Source organism: Ciconia boyciana, chromosome 28 (assembly GCF_034638445.1).
Source record: "Ciconia boyciana chromosome 28, ASM3463844v1, whole genome shotgun sequence".
NCBI lineage: Eukaryota > Metazoa > Chordata > Aves > Ciconiiformes > Ciconiidae > Ciconia > Ciconia boyciana.
Window position 1 is genome coordinate 1,004,145 of NC_132961.1, and position 23,114 is coordinate 1,027,258.

The following is a 23,114-nucleotide window of genomic DNA, read 5'->3' on the forward strand; positions in this document are numbered from 1 at the left end:
ATAATCCCATCCTGTACAACTTCTGCCAGCCTAGTTTCTCCCTCTCTTCTATCACTTTGAGCTTTCCAATTTCCCCAGTTCCCATTTTGCCACAGAGAAAAGGAAAAAAAGGAGAAAGTGAGTGAGTGAATGCTCCAAACCAAAATTAATTTCTCTTTTATAAAACCTAAAGAAAACATGTTAACCATTTTCATCAAATCGTTAATTATGCTTTCCTAAGTGTTTTCCAAATGAACAATTTCCACAAAAGATCTCCTGGGTTGTTTTGGGTTTTTTTTCATTGTTTGGCATCTTTCTGTTGTGATCTACTGCCTCATGGTCTGAAGGTGCATTAACAGAAGGGACCAACGTCATTAATGAATATTTACAACTTTCAATTTTTCCCCATTCTCTGGGACAGGGATAAATGTTTGTCCCAGTCCTCTGTGTCCTTCACACTAGTACATTTTCTGATTGATTTCAGCCAGATGCTCACTCGAGTTTGGTTTCCACAGAAAATTTCGAGGTCACCTCTCCCCAGAATGTAGTGGGAGGTGTCGGCCAGGACACAATCCTTCCTTGCCATGTCTCTTCCACAAAGCCACTGGACAACATGGAAGTGCAATGGAAGAAAATCACAGATGGGCAGATGGAGGATATCCACATATACAGGGAGTTTGGTAGCAAACCAACACTGAAATACCTTGGGCGGACATCATCGCCAACAGATGGATTTGCCACTGGCAATGTGTCCCTAACATTGAAGAACATCCAGCCAGCAGATGAAGGAACATACATCTGCTCCGTGAAGTCCAGGGACCAGAGTGCTGATACGGCCACCATGCTCAGCATTGCAGGTTGGAGATTTCATGGGCTAGGTGGTGAAGGGGCAAAGTTTTTACAGAGGGAAAAGAGCCATCTGAGTCCCCCAGCTGATGCCCCCTTCATATGACCCAACACGTCACCTCCCCACTCACACATGTGGCAAGTGGGCCACATGGCACCTGCCTTTTGATCGGATGTGATACTTTAATTCTAAGTCACTGAGAGGTCTGTGAGGAGCCAAGAAAAGTTCAACACATGTGCCGTCACCCAGGAGGGAACCCGGGGAACTGGTGATCTGACCAGCCCCATGAGGGTCATGGTAGCCCTTGTAGTTTTAGGCAAGGAAGGAGCTTTAAACTGGAATCTTCTGGGAGAGACAGGGCCTGGATTTCAGCATGCATTGCATGCATGGTGGTTGCATTGCATGGTGAAACATGCAGGAACGTGCAGGATCAGCTTGCTAAAGCTGCCAAGAGACTGGGGTGATTTCCCATGCCAAAAGATGTTCTGCAGGCTTCCTCCCTAGCCTGAGCCCTGTTAGGACATGCGTGGGGCTGGCTAGCTGCAATAATCACTGCTGGGTAGGTGTAAGACCACCTGATAGGCATACAAGTACTCAGGATCCCTGACTGTTGTACTGATATGAATGATTGTCCTGTCTTCAGTCTTGTGACTTCTCAACCAGGCTAAGGAGATGTTTTGGGCTGCCAGTTCACCTCCCAGCTGGATAGTAGGCATCATTTGTGTACAGGTATCTATGTCAGGTGGAGCTGGTCAGCCTGGACTCACTGATGGAAAACAGCATCCCCTCATCCCAAGGAGATTAGACAAGCTTTTGGGATAGGAGAGAGAAAAAGCTTCCAGCTTTTTCCAGTGCCCATTTCCTACTATTGACCAGGAAAAAGTCCTATGAAATCCAGCTCGGACTCAGAGGTCTGACTTAGATATGTAAGTGGTGCATCCCACATCAGCACACTGGAGCAGCTTTGGTGCAGTCCCTATGCAGTGTGTCCATCCTTAGTGCTAGCATGAACTGGGGAGGTGCCAGGGGAAAAGCCGAGCATGATGCACTGTGTTGTTTTTTGCTTTCCAGCTCCTCAAATTTGGACAAGGCTCCTACAGATTCACACTAAAAAAAGGGATATAAAGCCACACATCTTCTCTCTGCCTGCTCCAAGAAATAGTGGAGAGCTGAGAAGCAAACCCATCCCACAGTGTAGCTTTTTCTCAGCCACAGAAAAGTTGTCAGATATGGCAGATAGAGTCTGGGATCTCAGAAAAACCATTTTAAGGATTGCATTAAGGACTGAGAGAAACTGGCAGGAAATTGGACAAAACTCTGGATTAAGCAAGAGCTATGAATCCAAGGCAGAGCTGCTTTCATGGAAACACACTTCTCCCAGTAACAAACTCTCTTGCCTTTAAGGTACCAGTGAAGTATTCTTTGAAATACTGGGCCCCCAAGGGCAAGGGCTCGAGCTCGCCTGCAGATCACATGGCTGGTTCCCCAAACCTACTGTCCGGTGGGTTACTCAGGATAAGCAGAGGCTGTCTCCGGACACTGCAATACACCAGGACAGCAAGCAACTCTTCAGTGTGCTGAGTCGAGTCACAGTTACAGGAGAGCAAGTGGGAGACATCACTTGTCAAATCCTGAATCCCCTGGTGCAGGCTGAGAAGAAAACTACTCTGCGCCTCTCAAGTGAGTCACATCGTCCCGAGAAGTCTTTGCTGTAGATTCATTTGTCCTAGAAGCCCTGTAAGGCCCTTACCAGTGACAGGGAAGATAATAGCTCTCCAGTCCAGCTGGATGGATCCCAGGCCACCATGCATCACTGCAGGCAGAACAGGTTGCAGTGAGAAATGAGAACGGTCCTTCTTGTCCTAGATGCTGTTACACATCCCTAGAGAAGGCAGGCTCTGCTCAACAATGTAGGGCTGTGACTATTTCTCCATTCACCTCTACAGGAACTCTTTGGGTGGGTGTTCAGATCTGGGGGAAAGATTGCATATTGCCAGATGACATGCAGATATTTTCTTTTCAAAGGTGCTGATTTTTCAAGTGCATCTCCATGGCTCCCTGCCTTCTGGATACTATTCACTTTATTTCTTCTCACATTGGCTGCTGGTGCTTTTCTAGTATTTAGAGGTAAGTGGACTTTGTTTTCTGCCTCATTGAAACCTACCCGTGAAGGAGAAAGAGTCGTTGAACAAGACAAAAGAGCTCAGACCTCCTTTCACACCATGCTAGGCACCTGTGGGGGTGGACATATCCACGCAGGGTGGGGAGTTATGACACAAGACCTGCAGGAAGCCTGGACTCAGCTATCAATGTGTTCCTAGTCCCACCGCTGTGCATAGTGGCCTCTGTCTCGGATGCCCCAACCCAATCCCATCACCCTAGAGGGTTCAGACCAGACAGGGTTCAAGGTGGGGAATGGATATTGCTGATGTAACATGAATGGCAACATTTAAAGAGGTTATGTCCTCCGATATTCCTTACACCACTCAGTAACTAAGCTGGTGATACAATATGAGCAGCGATAGAGTGGCAAAACATGGACAAAGAGCTCATCTTTTTCATACAATGCAACATGGTGGGGCTAAATACACAAGTTCCTCTTACCTTCTGCCCCATCCCAGCATGAGGTGTTCACACCCTCCCCTTGACCACCCAACTTGCTATGGCATGCCCCAGCTGAATTCAGAGGCTTTTTCCCATCCAATCCACGTATGGCATCAGCATCCCCCTCCTGAGATTTCTTTTGTGCTTCAGTAGTTATTTCATTTGGTTCTTTGAACATTACAGCAAAACAGAGGGCTTCTAAGAAAAAAACCCATGAAGAAAAGACTTTACAGGAGCACGGTAAGGCAGATCTCATTCTCTGGGTACTCACTTTGGTGCCCACTCACAAGCAGCTTCCCTCTTTCAGCTGGAGAGAGCTTTCCTTGCATCCACAGAGCAAAGCTAAGATACTCATCCTCTTCTGTCAGCTGAAGAGTTTATGAAGATGTGAGAAAAGACACAGTCCTAAGAGCCCCTTTGCTCACTAGCCTCCAGCAGAGGAAGACACCAATTCCTTCCCCCTGGAGACTTCCCCGTGAAGTGGCTTCAAATCCCCTCTGCTCTCATCCCTTCATCTATCACAAGCAGCAGGAGCATGACCCTCTGGAGAGCTCAGTGCCCTTTTCCCAGGAACCCAACTGTCCAGGGAAGGATGTAGTAGTTCACCACATCCAATTCATGGAGGGAACCTGCCACCTCCTTGCATTAGTGCAGGACAGAAGAGACAGGGTGGGCATCAGGTGAAGACATAAGAACGACCCCATCAGTTTGCAGGACCAAAGGACTGAGCAACCTGAAGGCAGATCTCAGTCAGGGCCATGACCACCTATCTCCCACCAGCTGCGATCCTCCAGAGGGTTCTGTGTGTTGTGTTGTGGATGCCAAACCATTACTCACTGGCTAACTCTTGTGTTTTTCCCTTGCTATACAGCACTTGAGAAAAATACTACGAATGCAGGTACAGTAAAATGAATTTTCCACATTGAGAAAGTCCCACTTGGGTTTTCCCAAGCACATGTAGCCATTGTCATGTAACCTTCCTCCCATCCAGGCTTCTCCTCTTCATTGCTCTTGCCCTCCACCAAGGCACCCCCTCCTTTCACATCCTCTTTTTCATTCACATAACCAGGTCACACTGAGGAAATTGAGTACAAGGTGTCTGCAGACCAAAATCCATAGCTGCAGCCATCACCAGCACTTACCTCACACAAATGGAGATGGCACAGGCTTATCTGGCTCCCCCAGGGCGCCATCCTCAGGAGGGAAATCACCCTGCAGTCCCTTCAAGCCCTGCCACACTGCCATGCAGATCTGATGCAGGGACATCTGACATTCCTTCTTCAAATCCTCAACAGGGAAAGCAAAGATGTTTTTCTCCTCTTTCTGTTGCAGATCATGATGAGCTGAAGACTCGATGCGGTAAGAGACCATTTAGGGTGGAAAACGGAAAGGGTGTTGGCATTGTGGAAAACAGACAGAACTGCACTGCCCTTGGAAATGCAGAGGTGCAAGCTGTCTGTGTCCTGATGCTATGTCCCGGAGTCAGTGATAGGTGGTGACCAGCTATCCTGCTCTCTGGTCATTATTCTTCTCCCTGGGCATCTGTCTGTATCCAGCAGTGGTAGAGCCCTCTCACCGACCAAACAGCAGCCCATAACACTCCCTGTTTCTGTTTCAGATGCACTGAGCAGAGAGCTAGGTAAGTCAAGGCATCTTCCTTTCCTCTGCCTCTTTGTATGCAAGTCTGTCTGCGGTTGGGAGCAGCACCTTCCCTTGACCCCACAGTCCTAACAAAGCACAGCCCAGACATGTCCTTCTGCCCCATTCCCACGGGGAGCTTGGGTGAGCTGCTGGAGGACAGATCAGTGACTCCAGATGGGAATGAACCCAACTTCTCGCACAGCAAAGTGAGTACTGCAGGGTCAGAGAGCTTGTCTCTAAGCTTCCTGATTTCCCCATGTGGCAGCTGGGGGCATCTGATGCACATCCTGGAGGCCAGAGCTCCACAGGGGCACTGTGCTAGCAGCGTGGAAGGGACAAGGACCCAGCACGGGTGTTTTGGCCTTTGAACACAGCGTATTTGCTTTTGATTTGGGTTTTCTTTTTTAACAGAGTTCAGAAGAGCTCGGAGCTACATGGGTAAGTTTGTGCAGGTGGAATCAGACAGGAGGGTGGAAGCTAAGGAAAGGTATCAACACTGGGAGCAGGTCTCCTTTGTTCCTTCTGGGACAAGCTGGCCAAAACGTTGCTCTGCTGAGCAGTGGCATATGGACGTGAGCTGGATGCTCCCTTGGGTCTTGCTACACCCATGGCCCAGGTCTCACAGCGCAGACCTACAGACCTGGGTGCAGCACGCTTGGGAATGAAGCTGTCCTTCCTTGCCTGCCAGGAAGGTGGCATCAGTCTTGGGCTAGAAGCCATGCTGACCCAGGCTGACCTGGGAGCAGGAGCATTCCTTCCAGTGCTTTCTCTAAAAGGCACCTCGGCCCTCTGCTCATGAGGATCTCTGCTCCTGGCCCTCTCACCTGATTGTCACTAACGGCTCCTCCTCTCTCTCCTCAGTACCCATCACCCTGGATGAAGCATGGAACCACTCTGAGCTTGCCGTGTCCTCTGACCAAAGAACAGTCCAGCACAAGCCCTCTGCCCAGAGTCCCAACATCACCAAGGTCCCAGTTGTGGTGGGCAGGGAGGCCTTTGCCTCTGGGCACCATTACTGGGAGGTGCAGGTGTGGGATGGGCTGGACTGGGAGCTGGGGGTGCTGACAGAGACCGTGAGGGGGAGACTGAAAGAGAGGAGCTGGTGGGATGACCTCCCTGAAGATGGGGTCTGGTCGCTGAGAAGGGTGAAAGGAGAGTACTGGCCTGAGGAGGCCGATGCCAAGATGCAGAGTCATACTGTCCAACTACCAGTGGTTGGGCTGCACTTGGACTTAGAGCAGAGCACACTCTCCTTCTACAACATTGGGACTTCAGACCGCATCCTGGAAATCTCCATCGAAGGGTCAACAAAGCTGTACCCATTCCTCAGGCCAGGCCTTAGTAAGGCAGGAGAGAAGGGGAAACCCCTCACCATCAACCCCAACACAGACTGGGACTTCCCAAACAGAGTCTTGTGTTAAACAATACAGGAAAAACTGGGCTGTAGTAAATCTCATGGACTCTGTGGAGAGGGAGAAGGGAGAGAGCAGCAGAGCAGCAGAGCTGGGCAGTGGCAGCCCTGCTTGGCTCCATCCAAACTCTGACAGTGAGAGTCAGACAAGTCTGGACTGGGGAATTCACCAAGACCAAGAAGCATGTGCATGACAAATTCACCAAGAGCAAGAAGCATACTCGTGCATGACATTTGCAATGCCACATGCTCCATCCCCTCCCCAGAGGAGCCACCAGGAGCGATCAACCTGGACCAAGGACACGTACCCGCAGCTTCTGCAGCTACCATTTTCTTGATTTCACCACTTCCGCATTTTTGTACTCCATGTTTCTCTTCATTAAATTGACACTAAAATAGGAAACAATGCTGAGTGCTCAGATGTTGTGCTGACTGTCGCCTTAGAAATGTTGATGAAGGGGGACCCAAATCCTTTCCTGCTCAGATTGCCTTGAACTCCCATATATCAAGGTTTCTCTGAAAGGTAATTGCAGGTGTTTGGCACTCCCCATGTCCTTTGCATGCATTTAGGTAGTGCTTTTTGATGGACAAGCCAGTCTTATGAGAGATCCCTGATCCCCAAAAATGTGCTGCTTGCTTTTTCCCTTCAGGTTCTTCCCTTGAGGGTGCCTGTTCTTCCCTTGAGGTGCCTCTTTATCTTCAGCACAAAAAAGAAGTTACTATTTCTCTGCAGCACAAATGCGAGTGCACTTCCCCATATTAGGAGCCAACCCCAGTTCTGCCAAGTACAATGCAGACACAAGTGCAAATGCTGACAATGCCACCGTGGAGCAGTCTCCTAGGGAGATGATGTGGATTTTTACTTGTCCCACAGCTCTGAACTGCCCTTCCCACCCTGCAGTGCAACATGGGGGGTACTGGAGACACATGGGAAGGACTGACAGACCCCTTGGTTTGTTCCAGCTCTACCACTTTGGGGGACATTGCAGCCATTAGGTCAAACCAGGGTGCCACTTTGTGGGAGGTTTGAAGGGGCTGCTGGACCTATCTGACTGCTTAGGCCATGAATTAACATCCTGTTCTGTTCTCACAGGTTTTTCAGGAAGTGTCCTCGGAGCAGAAGTTATATGGCTGTGCAGTTCAACCACAGCTATATGAGCTTGTATTATTAGAAGAGTTGTGGTTTGCACGGCTTATTTTCTCACCAGTGTAGATTATCCAAACTGTGAGATCAGATTAGGCTCTCTCGGGGGAAGGACTGAACATCATGGGGATGCCAAACAGCTCTGATCATAGCCCAGCTGTAATAATTTTTCTGTTTCAAGTGAAAAGCCATTCTGTTGCAACTAGCGATGACCAGAGCCTTTCCCTTATCTCCAGTACACAGCTGATATGGGGTACATCATGGGAGGGGAATACAGTGAAAAAAAAAAAAAAACTCAGTAAGTGTGGTTTAACCTAAAACTGAAAAAGTTAAAATGTTTTAATCCTGACCCTAATATTCTCTTTTGCATTGGTATTGAGCTCATGATAAGGACACCAGGGCCTTCACTCAGCTGCTCACACAGAAACCTCTGGTGACACTAGCAATGCCCCAGGCTGCCTCTCCATGCACCCCCAGAAGGGTACATGTCTCCTCCACATGAGTTCTGCATACCCACGTGTTTGCGGTCACAGGAGTTTAAGATGCTTTTCAGAATGGTTAGCCAGGACATTTGAGGGGAGGAAAGCTCTACAGAGGGACCTGGACAGGCTGGATCAATGGGCTGGGGCCAATTGTATGGGGTTCAACAAGGCTCAGTGCAAGGTCCTGCACTTGGGCCACAACAACCCCATGCAATGCTACAGGCTTGGGGAAGAGTGGCTGGAAAGCTGCCCAGCAGAGGAGGACCTGGGAGTGTTGGTTGACAGCTGCCTGAATATGAGCCAGCAGTGTGCCCAGGTGGCCAAGAAGGCCAATGGCATCCTGGCTTGTATCAAAAATAGCGTGGCCAGCAGGACTAGGGAAGTGATCGTGCCCCTGTACTCGGCACTGGTGAGGCCGCACCTCGACTACTGTGTTCAGTTTTGGGCCCCTCACTACAAGAGAGACATTGAGGTGCTGGAGCGTGTCCAGAGAAGGGCAACGAAGCTGGTGAAGGGTCTAGAGCAGAAGTCTTATGAGGAGCGGCTGAGGGAACTGGGGTTGTTTAGCCTGCAGAAAAGGAGGCTGAGGGGAGACCTTATTGCTCTCTACAACTACCAGAAAGGAGATTGTAGAGAGGAGGGGGTCGGTCTCTTCTCCCAGGTAACAAGTGATAGGACAAGAGGAAATGGCCTCAAGTTGCGCCAGGGGAGGTTTAGACTGGATATTAGGAAATTTTACTTCACGGAAAGGGTTGTCAAGCATTGGAACAGGCTGCCCAGGGAAGTGGCTGAGTCGCCATCCCTGGAGGTATTTAAAAGACGTTTGGGTGAGGTGCTTAGGGACATGGTGTAGTGGTGGTCTTGGTAGTGTTAGGTTTACGGTTGGACTTGATGATCTTAAAGGTCTTTTCCAACCTATATGATTTTGTGATTCTGTGATTCTCTGACATTTCTACTTTAAGATGCTAAATCGCCCTGCAAGCATTCTGGAGCACAAACTATAGGCCAGGTGAGTTGCCCCAAGGCACATTTAGAGAATCAGATCAAGCCCTTGGAAACTTCCCTTAGGGTGAGCATGTTCCAATGAAATTACACTTTTCTTCCATGCTGGAAGATTTCAAGGAGGTTGAGAGATTCAGCAGCAAATTGAGGCATAGGGTTTGCGCACTCACCAGAGTTTCTTGCTATGATGACTTTGCTACATGTGTGAGCCAAAGCTCTTCAGGTCAAAGCAGACCCACGTCAAGTTGGCTCATCACTTCCACCCCTCATCTTTCTGAGATGGGAACAGACCCAATTCCTAGGGATGATGAGGATTTGCTGATGTCTTCCAGCATCTCTGATTGACAGATGCATACCCAAAACTTTATTTTTGGCGTAGCTAGCTGCATTGGGTTTACGTGGTGCTGGGCAACTGGCTCCAATTGGCCCTACTTGAACAGTGGGGTTGGAGCAGATGACCTCCAGAGGCACCTCCAACCTGAACTAGTCTGTGAAACAGCCCCCTGCTGCAGCAACTGCCTTGGGGGAGAGGGGGGGCAGGGAGGAAGAGCACATTGCAGATATTTCCTCTCTTCTTCACTGTGTTTGTGCAGGCTGTGTGCGTGGGAGAGGAAAACCACAGAAGTGAGGATGTGCTCTGCTCCGCACCTTGCAAGCAATGCTTCCTGAAAGGGAACGATCTTGTTTGTCTCTGCTTTTGCTTTGAGCAAAACACTCCTCATAGCTCTCTGTCAAGTTAGGGGTTTTTTTTTTAATCTTGTGGTGCACAATCAACAAACCCACAAAATCAAAAGATACAGTCAAGAGGCCAAGATGCAACTTTTCTTCTGCCTCTGTTCCTAGCATTGACTGCACAGTTTCACTGGCTAACTGGTTCCCAGTGTCCTGTTGCTGCTTGATTGGCCTCATAAAATTTTTCCTTCAATGCAGCCAGAACCTCTCCTGCTTCAGTTCTGAAATCTTGAGATTTCAGATTTACTCCTAAAAAAGTTTCCAAAAATTATTTTTAGGTCAATATCAGAGAAAATGACTGAGTCGCTCATGTGGTAAGGATGGGTTTACATTATCATTACAAAATCCCATCATAACAATTATTACTGAAGGACATCTTAGTTTGTAAAGAGACCTCAGTCACTGTGAAATTTTAAAAGTTCCCCTATCTTTCAGCTAGTGCAATGAAATTTTAAAGAATTCCATCGATAGTAACCACTTACAATTGCTTCCTCTTTAGGTTTTTGCATTGTTTTCCACCTCATTAATTGTCAGCATTTATTTCATTTACATTGTTTTTCATGTTGGTGCAGTCATAAGGAAAAGACTGTATTTCTAAAAAATTATGAGATGAAACACATGAAGATCCACTTAGAGAAAGAAATAGAAAACTCCATTAAAACAAAGAAAGATGAGATAGTGCAGGAGAAACTGCAGGGAGAACTAGCTTCTCAACTCCAAAACTTTTTCCAAAATGTTATGGAAGATGAAGACATAACTAAAGACATGCAGAACATTGTGTGTACTTCTCCGCACACAGGCACTCCTGGAGCTCTGTCATGGCCACGCCAGGTACTTGCACTGTTGCTTTTGGTGGTTCCTTCTTTGCACAGCACCCTCACATCTCAATCCTGCATCAGTTATCAGCTTGTGTTCTGCCTTTCCCACCCCCCCTAGAAATCTCCCTGTCCAATCATGTGTGCCTGAAACTCCAGCTGGTCTCCCTGTTTTGTTCTCAGTTGTTGTCAGGACAGAGGGACGGGCAGGCTCAGGTCCCTGTGGCAAGGGTCCCCAAGGCACGCAGCTCCCTTTGGTATGAACTTTGCTCAGCCTTGCTCTCCTTGTCAGTCCTCATGCTTGGTTTGCTAGGAATCAGAGAACATTGGAAGGGCTTGCTGGAAGTTATTGAACCAGTGGGCATGAGTATGTAAAAGGGAAATCCTCCGAGACATCAGCCTTCAGGTAATACCTAAACACTCTTCCTTGCCATCTCCTTTCTCAGAGCAGAGCTTCCTGGCCATGGTGAGCAACAAAGGTTGCCCTCCTCCTCATCTCTGTCTCAGTCACTTGTACCCAGTATATGATGTCCTCAGCTAAGAAAGCATCAGATCCTCTAGTGTTACAGGCGACCCACATACAACTCTGCTCCTCCATTCTGAAAGCCTCACATCTCACAGCTCCCCTAATAAGCCAGAAGAAGAGGGGCAACTGGACCAGTGATTTCTTCTAGTTCCCCAAGACCAAGTTCATCGCAATCCCAAGTGCTTTGCAGAGCAGAGGGCTCCCCTGTTTGAAACAGCAGGCACTCATTACTGCCTGCAGTGGACATCCACTCTTTCTGCATTATTAATACAAAGCTGAAAAATCCTGTGCTGTTTGGCTTGGCCAAGATCTTTTCACTCCCTCTTCCTTGTTTTAGAGCTTTTCCTGCTTCAAGCACAATGTTTAGCTGCCGCAGAAAAGTGCATGTCTCCTGTAAGCCTTGTGTCATGCCTATCAGACCTAGGCAGATCTCTTGGACACCCACAGATAACCCAAGTGCCACTAGAAACTTCATTGTACAGGACTGGATCTTTTAGGGTAGGATTCACATGGCTGCCTACGTTGAAGCCAGGTTTTTCAACTCCAATTTATTCAGAGATATAGTACATGATAAAGGTGCCTGCGTGTTGCTGTATCATGACATCTGAATTTAGACACTTATGCAGGTCAAGCAGATCCAACATACATCCTAATAGTGACCTGGGCCTCTCCAGATTGGCCTTTGGAGGTTAAGCAAGGTATCACAGCAGGCGTGAAGTGGCAGAATATATCTGCGGGGTCTTCATCTGACTCTGGCAGTCTCTGTGGCATAGCTCACCTTGCTGAAGGTCATGCCCCTGCAGTTACTGCAAGCGTGAGAAATGAAGCCACAGCAATCAACAGCCAGCAGACTGCTTTCAGAGAAACCAAAAGTGCCCTTGCTGGGTTACTTCTGGTGCAAAACTAGTTTCTGAGTCTCCGGATTCAAATGACAAGAGCAGAGCAGGGGAGAAAAGAAACCTTTGTGGCTCACCATGTCCAGGAGGCTCTGCTCTGATCAAGGAGATTACAAGGAACAGTGTTTAGGTATTATCCAAAGGCTGCTATTTTGAAGTATTTCCCTGGTGTGAAAAAATGAGCAGGAGCAATTTTCCCTACTTCTCTGCTCTCACCTTTGCATCCAGTAGATAGTGCTCTCAGCCATCCACGATGAGTCATACTAACAGAGCAACTGGTAGCTCTGCAGGCACCTCGCAGGCTGCAGAGGAAGAGAGGAATGAGAACAGTTGATGAGAACAGGGATGTGATGCTGGGCGAGAACCAGGACATGGCACTGGAATCTCCTGCTTGCTAGTGGTCCTTGGGACTTCTCTTTCTGTGACAAGCAGGCACACTGGGTGAGATGGCTGTCCAAGAGACAGCCTGGAATGTCTCTTTATTATTAGAAATGGTGCATTAGCCAGATTAGGTAAAGCCAAAATATCTCCATGCAAAACATATCCAAGCAAGTGCCCTGTCATTCAGCTGCCACCAGCTCTGGTGTGAATCTTACCTCTAAATCTTCCTGTGCCCTCTGAATACTCTCTGAGTACCCTCTCCTCACCTGCTCCTGCTTCTTTGTACATGTCCCCATCCAAGCCACAACAAGTTGCAGGTCTTCAACCCTGGTCAAGCTGGCCACCCACATCACCAAGAGGACAAAGATTAATGGGAGAGATCCCACAGACAGTGGGATCTCATCTCAGACAACTCCAAGGAGAGCACTTCTCGTCTCCTGGACATCTGGGAGTGTTGCTGGGGATCCTCTGATCTGCTTGTCTCTCCAGTGTACTCTTGATCCATGCCTGAGATCTCAGTTTCCACACCTTTTCTTTTCCTCTGGTTGGCTCCCAGTTTTCGTCTCATGGTTTGTATGAGTTATTCCCCCTTCAGCCCTTTTCTGTCTCAGAAAAGGTCTGATGGTGTAGTTAGGGCATTCTCTAAAAGGAGAAGAACAAAGGATCCCAGGTTTTCTGGGGGTTCACCCATACAACAGCCATCTGCCTTTGAGAAGCAGGTCTCAGTCTGGCAGTTCTGGCTTCAGCATCCTCAGCAGCACAAAGTGCAAGAGAAGCAGTAACGCCCCCCATCCCACCTTGTCCTCCAACAGCAGGTAGCTAAAGAGTGCAAAAACCCTGCCTGTTCTTCTTTTGTCGTTTTGGCAGATTTCTGTCCCAAGAGAGTGCTTATGTAGCTTGCAAGTTCAAGAAAGCCAAACTACGGAAGTGGGGATGGGCCCCAGCCAGACATGTGCAAGCATCAGCCCTTCCCTCAAGGGAAACCTCTGTGTGTCCAACAAGAGCCTCTCTTTCCATTTTGGCTTTAGGTAAAAAGCATGCCCTGATCTGTGCTGTTCAGTCAGTGTTCCTCGGTTTTGTGCCAGGTGTCTCGTCCCACTCGGTGGGTTGCGAGAGGGGTGAATCTTTTCGATTCCCTGACTGTTTGTGTACCAACAAAAGCTGATCTCTGCTCGGCAGAGCCACGTGGTCGGTAGAGTCATGACAATGACCCAGAGGAACAGTCTGGCCAGCAACTTTATTAACTGGCAAATTCCACAAACGAACAAACTTAACGAACTGGCGAGCTTAATGAACAAAGGCAGTTTGGCAATGGAGCTGTTTTCCGGGCAACCCATCACAATTTTTCCCAAACTTGCATATATATTGGAAGAGCAGAGGAAGAGAGAAGCAAGAAAAGGAAAGGAGAAGAGAGGGGAAAAAGAAAGAAAAAGTATCACCACCCTTGGATCCCGTGATGACGATGACAGACGTGGCAATCCTCTAGTGGTGGGCGCGCGCGCTTCCCTGGGCGGGGGGGCATGTCTTTTATAAGCTAATCCCCACCTCCAGGTACGCCCCTTCAGGACTTACATGGTTCTTGTTCTAGAAAGTTCTCAATCTTCTGCACAGGTGCTGGGGGAGGGGGGTGGTCACGAGGGGTCTCTCAGGCGGTTGCAAGCCCCTTCCTCAGATAAACTCTGTGTGACCTCTGGCCATACATGATAAGGTCCGGCAGAACCCAGAACCGTGCATCCTCCGACGCGTTCTTCACGTCCCGCTCTCGCGCCCCCCCCCACCCCATGCTCGCTGACCTGCTGTCGCCATGCAAATAGCGCCTCAAGTCGCCACAATTTGAGACATTAACTCTTTCAGTCTCTCACACCAGGTTCTAGATTTTGGTCATTCTGTTAAATAAGATGGGAGTAGAAGTGCTTGGGGAAATGCAGCTAAATCATCAGCTTGGCCTATGCTGGCTCTCTCTAAAATGTTTTCACTGGAAAGTCTGTGGTCTCTGATCCTGCAGGACTGAGGACTGGTTGACAACTGAGCAGTGAGCAACTTTCCTAGGTTGAGGCCTCCATACACATACCTTGGAATTCCATTTAAGCTTCAGGAGCTCCATTTAGGTTCCAGGAGCTCTATTTAAGCTCAAGCTTGGGCCTTGAGTCACTGTCTGAGCTATGTTATAGGTGTTTTTGTTGCAAGCTCCGTTACAGCCATGGCCATGCCTGGCCACAGATCCCATTGATCCTGACCCATGGACTGTCTTTGTAAAAAACAGGTGGGGAAGCTCACTGTCTCTCCACCGTCCTGTAGGACTTCATAAACATGAATAAATTTTGAAAGAACAGCACCGGCCTCCAAATTCCTGGCACACAAGGAAGGTAGTGGAGCTCTGCTGGGGTGGAAAAAACACAATGGGATTGAGTTTCAAATTCTGAACCCAGAGGCCAAATGTGCATGCTGCTGGTTAACGCTCATTCCCTATTTCCCTTCTTTTGAGCAACAGGTCAGACCTGCTTTTTTCCTTCAAGAAAGCTGGCTACTGTACCTCCCAGAAAGCTGATTTACTTGAGGATAAATGAAGCATCTTAATTTATGCAGTCACCCTTTGATGGTGATATAGACACTGACACTTGACTTGTGCTCAGAAAGTTTTATTGCAATTAGGCACTAATTCCTTGCAAGCGGGAGTAGCGCAAACCAGCACAATGTTCAGGAAGGACCAGCTTACATTTCTTCTGCTCTTTAAGACCTGAAGATGTTTCCTTCTTCTTTGTTTACTTCTTCCTTGCTTTAGGCAAAGGCAAAGCCTGAGTAGTCAAGATTGTCTAGGTAACAGGATTAGAACTACCAGGTTTGGGTACAGATATAGCAAAGCTGGGACCAGAAACTAGACACTGGGGTGAAGAAAGAGAGGTAAAAGAGCAACAAAAGGAGGGCCAAGAAATAGGAAGAGCGATAATAAGGTGACTGGTGCTGTTTGATGGTACCTGTCAGCTTGACAACCGTAGCTGGAGCGGGATGATAAACCCAACTTATTCTTCTGACTACACCGTAAGAGCCAGACCTGCTTTAGCGGTGAGGAGGACTGAGGTGGGAGCAGGGTGGGTGCTTCCCCTAGCAAGCCCAGGATGGACAGATCTAGCATCCTGGTGTTGCTGCATCGGCACCTGCTCTGGCCCTTCTGGCAACAGTAGCTTCCCACCTCTTCAGAACAAAGTGTTAATTGCTGGAGTCGGTTGTGCTGTGGTCATGTCAATGCAGGAGGTGAGAGGCACGCTTTGTTCAAGTGCTTGTTGTGTCACCGGCCATGTATTGCTAACAGCAGACTCTACAACTTCCTTTATTTTTTGTGCTGCGTGTCTTAAACCTGCTTTTTTCCAGAAATCAGTATTAACATGCTGGAGAGAAGGTTTCACTTTCTGTTCCATTATCTGCTCTGCAACCTCTTTCTTCATCACTTCAAAATGTTTCCTTGCTTCTTCCTCTAATAGGCTCTCCAGCTCCTCTCTCTGATGTCCTTCTTCATATTTACAGCAGAACCAGAAGGGGTATATGTGACACAGGCCATAAAGAATGACAACAGCAGTTAGAAAGAACAGCCCTGCCACCTGGAAGAGAAAATATTAAAACTAATGATGTCACTGGACTTTAGGTTCCTAAAAATGTTTTGCGCCTTTTAATACCATATTAAAAACCTTGCATTATTATTAAGCCACATAGTTCTTCTTATAAAATGCATTCCTTGCTCCTGGCCATGGCTAGATGACAACTGATGGTAAGAGATATACTCACTGAAACAAGGAATATCAGTCTCTCTCTCTCTCAAACAGTACATTATCTTATTTCTTATGTTCATAAAACTTGCTTTAAGAACCAGATGCAAAACACATGTGTAAACTTCCAGAATAACCATAGAGTAAGATGTTCAAAGTTCAGGTTTCAGCCTCAGAAAGAACATGCTAATTATAAACTTGTATTGATTTACATTAATTAAAAACAGAAGCAGAAAAAAAAAGGTAATTCAAATGTAGTAAACAAATAAAAATCATAATTGCAACTTAACACTTTATTCTCCAGATGAGATGGTTTCCGTATTGCTATACATTCCAGATTCTTCACACACAAAAAATAGGTGATATTAAAATACCTAAAGTCCTGGATTCATAGGACTCTTACCTGAGATGTTATGTAGAATTCACTGGGTAATTCTGCTGTTCTGTTTTGGGTTGCATTTTGATTGCTTTTTCCTTCATTTCTTGAAGCCACACAGTCTATATATCTGCCATCACACAGTAGGATCACCCACCAAATCAGAGGAGGTTGTAATGCCTTAAAAATTATCTCACACGTCCGGCAGCACGAGCATTTCCCAATGCAGCGAGCCCAGCGAATGCAGGCAGGGTGAGAGGTCAAGCTCAGGAAAAATGTAATGAATGCTGGACACAAAAAGTAGGAAGCAACATACAATTCCTTTAACAACTTCTGCTGAGGACATTTAAATTCAATCTCCATTATTTCTTCGACCACAATCAGAATTATGGAATAAAGTGATACAGATAACACATTATAATGATTTTTCCAAAAACTCAAGAATTGCTTTCTGACAGCCATTTTGTTCAGTGGTCAATACTTCACCAAATCAGAGGACTAAGGAAGTCTTGTATGCCTCTGTATCACACACGTCGTCTTCTTACACACTCTCTATCACCATGTCTGCAAATGACTAAACAGCAGACAGGAAGTGCAAATTACAATACACGCAGTAACTGGGTACATATACAGCTACAATCTGACTTTGTAGATTTTGAAAGTTTTGCTTTCAGATGTCATGTGCTCTGTACAGAAACACAGACTAGTTGAGGTTGGAAGGGACCTCTGGTCCAATCCCCCTGCTCAAGCAGGACCACGTGGAGCCAGTTGCCCAGGACCTTGTCCAGACAGCTTTTGAGTATCTCCAAGCATGGAGACTCCACAGCCTCCCTGGGTAACAATGTCTGTAAGACTCAGGGACCAGTCTGGGGCTCAGCATCCTTGCTATATTTTTCTGTCCATATGACATATTCTTGGAAATGCACCTTGGTTGGGTAAGAGGCAACAGGACCAAGCTGCAACATGACAAAATCTGATTAAATGGAAGGAAAATTCTTTTGGTAGCTTTTTATCATGAGGGTGGTCAAATATTAGAACAAGCTGAGGAAACTCCATCCTTGGAGGAGTTCAAGGCTCGAGCATCCTCATCTAACTAGACCTGCTTTGATCAGGGTGTTGGACTAGATGACCTGTAGAGGTCCCTTCCCACCTAAATTATTTTGTGTTTCCTTGTTTGTTTGGGCTTTTTTCCTTGTTGCTACAGGGTAAAGGGGAGAATGTACATAAAAATGAGAAGCCATTGCTTCTTGCCATTGCATTATTGCCATAATCAGGGTCATGCCATAAAGTTTGCCAAGATTATGAGAGCTGAAACCAAGTTCCAGTTGAACCTCTACAGACGGAGACCCCAAAGTCGAGAGGTATAAAATTAAACAAACTAGAAGAAGAGTGCAGATAGTGCTCAAATCTGAAAATTACATTTTTCAGTAAAATAGAAACTGAGTGGGATGCAATGAGAGATGCCTAGAGAAAGAAAAATAAAGTCATGGTGTGCTGATACAGATTTAGGTGGTTAACGCAGGATGTAAAATGGGATTTACTCATCCAGCTTGAGATGCCTTGTAGACAGGTTAGGGAATTCTGCTCTAATGTTAAGTTAGTTGTTAAAAGTCAGTAACAGTTACTAACCATGAATATTCCTGAGCTCTGAAATCAGGCTAATAATAAGCAGCTACTTTGCCTTGAGGTAAAGGACATACAATATAGCAGTATGGGAGGAAGTGTTCTAAAACCACTGTGTGAGATTAGTTACCAGATGGGAGATCTCTGCACTAGCTGAAGGTATAAAAAGTCAAGCCTGTTTCTGATTAAAGCTCCCATAATTGCTTTCAGGTTTTGATTGTAGTTGTTTTGAACACTGTACCCTGTTTTACACCACCACCTTTGCCCTGTGTTCATCTATGCCGTGCAATAACTAATTTGCAACTGGGCTCTGAACTGTGTCCATTTCATGCCCCAAGGATGGGCACAGGCTGCACCAAATCTGGCTTTCTTCTCCCGGTGCAATCACCACAGGGTGCTCCTGCAGACCTGGACTCTCATGTTCCATCTGCGACACACATGTGCACGATCTGCAGCTCCAGGCTATGCAAGGTCTGCAGCAAAGCAGTGTCTCCACTTATGTACACTAAAACACTCAACAGGGTGACACAACAGAGCCTCCTCTCCTTCTCAATAACCAGCCTCCTGCCTTCATCTTGGAGGTCCAAATGGGCAGCTGGGGGACTCAGAGGAGCAAAATTTTGCCCATAAAAAAAGCCAGCCTTGATATGCTGGCAGACAAGGGTAGGTCCCTGGGCACCGGACAGCTGATTACAGTGTCCCTTGTAGAGGCACCTTGGTCGGCAGAGGGACTGTGGGACGTGCGTTATAAAGGATTTGTTCAGAAGGGGGCAGCTGATGTTGCTCCTCTCTCTTTGAATGAACCCTCTGAACAGAGCTGGGAGAGCTGTTTTACTCCTGGCTCACAGGGCCACAGGTTCTGGGAGGGAGCTACCATCCCCTGCACCCGGTGATCCGAGGGTTCCCTTCCCTGCTGGGGACCCATCGCCATGGCAGATGTGTCCTGAAAAAGTGCTGAGCTGAGGATGGCTGAGTCCATCTCCCCATACTCAGGTCCAAGGGGTGGCCGTGCTTGGCCCTCTGCATGCCACACCCACCCATCTGTGGGGCAGGGAGGCGCTGGGCTGAACCCCCCCACCCCAGGAGACAGCCCTAAGCAAGGATATTAGGCACAGGGGTGTCCAGCTGTGGGGCAGACTGGGATGGGTTTTTAGCATTGGCAGCCTCCAAACCAGCACCCCAATCCCAACCTGATGGGGCTGCAGCAACAGGTCTCCAGAGGGGCTGAAGGTTTTGGTGATGTCTCACCAGGTCTAATCACCTTTAAAAGCAAGCAATGTTGAGTCACGGCCAATCTGAAAAAAACAAGGCTCATCCAGGATTTTCAGACTTCTCTGCAGCTCTGAACATCTCCTCTGCAGACCTTGCACCCCAGATAGGTGACCTCTGCACAGCAAGGACTGTGGCACGGTGATCATGCAGCTGAGGAGGCACCAAGCCCTCAATGGTAGGAGGTGACCAGGTGACACTGCATCCCGTGGAGCCATTTGCAGGCAGAGGGGCTCAGGCTGACCCAGAAACAATAGTGCAGGGGTTGCTTTTGGGCAGGGGTCACTTTACCTCTGAGCACAGGCTGGCGAGGAGATGGAACCGAAAGAGTTTGGGAGAGGCTGGTGTTTGCTGGCCCCAGAGGGAGCTGGGCACATCTAGCTACCAGGCACAGCCTGGGGCATGAGCAGCTGGGGTTGTTCTGACATGACAGACTGGCTGATGTTTAAAGAGACCTTTAGAGGTCATCTGGTCCAACCCCACTGCTTAATTAGGGCCACCAACAGCCAGTTGCCCAGGACCTTGTCCAGATGGCTTTTGAATATCTCTAAGGATGGAGACTCCACAACCTCCCTGGGCAATCTGTGTCAGTGCTTGTCACCCTCACAGTGAAAGTGTTTCCTGATGATCAGAAGAACCCTCCTGTGTTTCAGCTGGTGTCCATAATCTCTCATCCTGTCACCAGCACCACTGAGAAGAGCCTGGCTCTATTCTTTTTGCACCCTCCCTTCAGGTATTTATACACATTGATAAGATCCACCCTGAGCCTTCTCTTCTCCAGGCTGAACAGTCCCAGCTCTCTCAGCCTTTCCTCATGTGAGAGATGCTCCAGTGCCTTCATCATCTTTGTGGTCCTTCCCTGTACCCTCTCCAGTATTTCCATGTCTCTCTTGTACTGGGCGGAGTACAAGGGAGACATGTCCTGGCAATTTTGCCTGTCTTCCTGTTCACAGGAATGAACTGTTGTTGAGCTTGGAGGAGGTGATCCTTGAATATTAACCAGCTGTGCGGGTTTTGGCTGGGAGAGAGTTAATTTCCTTCATAGGAGCTAGTGTGGGGCTATGTTTTGGATTTGTGCTGAAAACTGTGTTGACAACACAGAGATGCTTTTGTTATTGCTGAGCAGTGCTTACACAGTGCCAAGGCCTTTTCTGCTTCTCACACCACCCCACCAGTCAGTAGGCAGGGCGTGCACAAGAAGTTAGGAGGGCCCCACACAGATGGGACAGCTGATCCCAACTGACCAAAGGGATATCCCACACCGTATGACATCATCCTCAGCATATAAAGCTGGGGGAAGAAGAAAGAAGGGGGGACGTTCAGAGTGATGGCGTTTGTCTTCCCAAGTAACCGGTCCGCGTGATGGAGCCCTGCTTTCCTGGAGACGCTTGAACACCTGCCTGCTCATGGGAAGGAGTGAATGAATTCCTTGTTTTGCTTTGCTTGCCTGTGCAGTTTTTGCTTTACTCATTAAACTGTCTTTATCTCAGTCCACGAGTTTTCTCACTTTTACTCTTCCAGTTTTCTCCCCCATCCCACTGAGGAGGAGTGAGCAAGCAGCTGTGTGGGGCTTAGTTGCCAGGTGGGGTTAAAAAACAACACCAGCTTTCTTTGGCCCCTCGTCCCTCCATGGCCTTATCCCACAGGATTCCTCCGAGCAGATGTTGAGGAGGCCAAAGTATGCTCTCCTGAAGTCCAGGGTTATGAGCTTGCTTTTTACTTTCCTTCCTCCTGTCACGATCCTGAACTCCACCATCTCACAGTCATTGTACTCAAGGCTGACTTTGACCGTCACATTTCAGGCAAGGTCCTTGTGCTTGGTGAGTAGGAGGTCCAGCAGAGGCCCTCTCCTCGTTGGCTCCTCTATCACTCGGAGGAGGAAGTTATCAATACACGCCAGGAACCTCCTGGATCACTTATGTCCTGCCGTGTTGTCCCTCCAGCAGATATCGGGGTTGTTGAAGTCCCCCACAAGAACCAGGACCTGCAAACGTGTAGCGACTCCTGTCTGCCTGTAGACGGCCTCATCCACTTGTTCTTCCTGGTCAGATGGCCTGTAGCAGACTTCCACTCTAATGTCACCTGTATCTCTCCTCTCTTGAATCCTTACCCATCAGATCTCTGTTGGCTCCTCACCCATCCCCAGGTGAGCTCCATGCACCCCAGCTGCTCTCTCCCATAATGGGCAACTCCCCTCCTCGTCTTCCCAGCCTGTCCTTCCCAAAGACCCCGTGTGCCTCTATTGCAACGCTGCAGTCATGGGAGCCATCCCAACACGTCTCCCTGATCCCAACAAGATCGTAGCCCTGAAACTGCACCCAGGTCTCTAAATCAACACGTTTATTCCCCATATGGCCTGCATTAGTGGACAGGCACTTCACAGAAGCACCCCAGCATGTTGACTGCCTAGAAAGGGGTTGGGGGATTTCTCCATAATGGTGACTTGTAGGCATTTCTGGTTGAAATGCAAGTGGTGGAGGTAACCGCGCTTAAGCCCCATTTTGCTGAGTTTGTGTTTCATTTCTGTCACATCACCCCATGGCCTTTGTTCATCAGCCCTGCCTGTCACTCCCTCACAGGACTGCCAGATAGTCTCGCTTCCCCCCATCATTCTCAGTTTAAAACCCTCCTTATGGGGTCAGCCGTCCGGTTGGCAAAAGCAGCTTTGCCCTGCTTGGTGAGGTGGGTCCCATGTCTCCCCAGTGGACGATGATCTGCAAATAGGGTCCATTGGTCATAGATCCCAAAACCCTGTTGCCAAAACCAGCTTGACAGCCAATTATTGACCTATAATATCAGTACCCTCCTCCTCATACCCTTTAAGACCTCAGCAGCAGGACTGAGGAGAACACCACCTGGGCCCCCATGCCCTTGACTACCACCCCCAGAGCTCTGTAGTCACTTTTGACCCTGCCCGGGTTTCCCTGGCAGAATCACTTGCATCCACATGGAAGAAGAGCTGGGAGTAGCGGTCAGAAACGGGTAAAGAAGAGAGGGGGACAAGGGGCGGGAGGGCTTTGCAGGGACGATGCTGCCCACGAAGGACAAGCAAACATGGCTCATGCTCCAGTGTCTGAGCACAGGGAAATGAAAGCAGGGCTCTGCAGGCACCGCGTCCGCAGTGGGGGCTGAGGCAGGCCCCCACTCGTCACAGCCTCTCGTTGTGGGAAAGGCACTGCTAGCCACAGAAATGCAGCAGGACCAGTCCCAGGTACGCTGCAAGCCACGGGCCAGGAAGCTCTTGAACCGCTGTCCTCAGCTCGGAGGAAAGCAGACGCTTCAAGGACAGGGTGTTCCTGCAGCACCCCAAAAGATGCTGGTGCAGGTGGGATGTGCCAGGCTGTCTCCTTCTCGCCCTGCCTTCCTCCTGCTGCTGCTGGGTGAGTTGGGGGATTTCTTTGCCTTGGGGCTCAGGCCTGGAGGGCCGCCGAGCCGGGCAGGACAGGGCAGGTCCTGGGCACAGGGGAGGATGGGGAGAGGGTGTGCAGAGCAGCCATGCAGCAATGAGGGGCAGAGTTGCTTTGATGAGGGGAGGAAGACGATTGCTTCCTCCAGCTGTGGCACAGCTCTGAGCCAAGGGCACATTTTTCCAACACCTCTAAGGGGATTTTGGTCATACTTTGAG

General features: G+C 48.4%; 1 protein-coding gene across 1 annotated transcript; it reads left to right on the forward strand.

The window, feature by feature from the left end:
- Positions 1-592: 592 nt before the first annotated feature.
- Positions 593-6,492, forward strand: LOC140644642 (butyrophilin-like protein 9). The gene is made up of 6 exons (XM_072847664.1): positions 593-836; positions 2,231-2,506; positions 4,763-4,789; positions 5,049-5,069; positions 5,483-5,509; positions 5,933-6,492. Exons 1-6 carry the CDS (start codon positions 593-595, stop codon positions 6,490-6,492), a joined length of 1,155 nt encoding a protein of 384 aa, XP_072703765.1.
- The last annotated feature ends 16,622 nt before the right edge of the window (positions 6,493-23,114 follow it).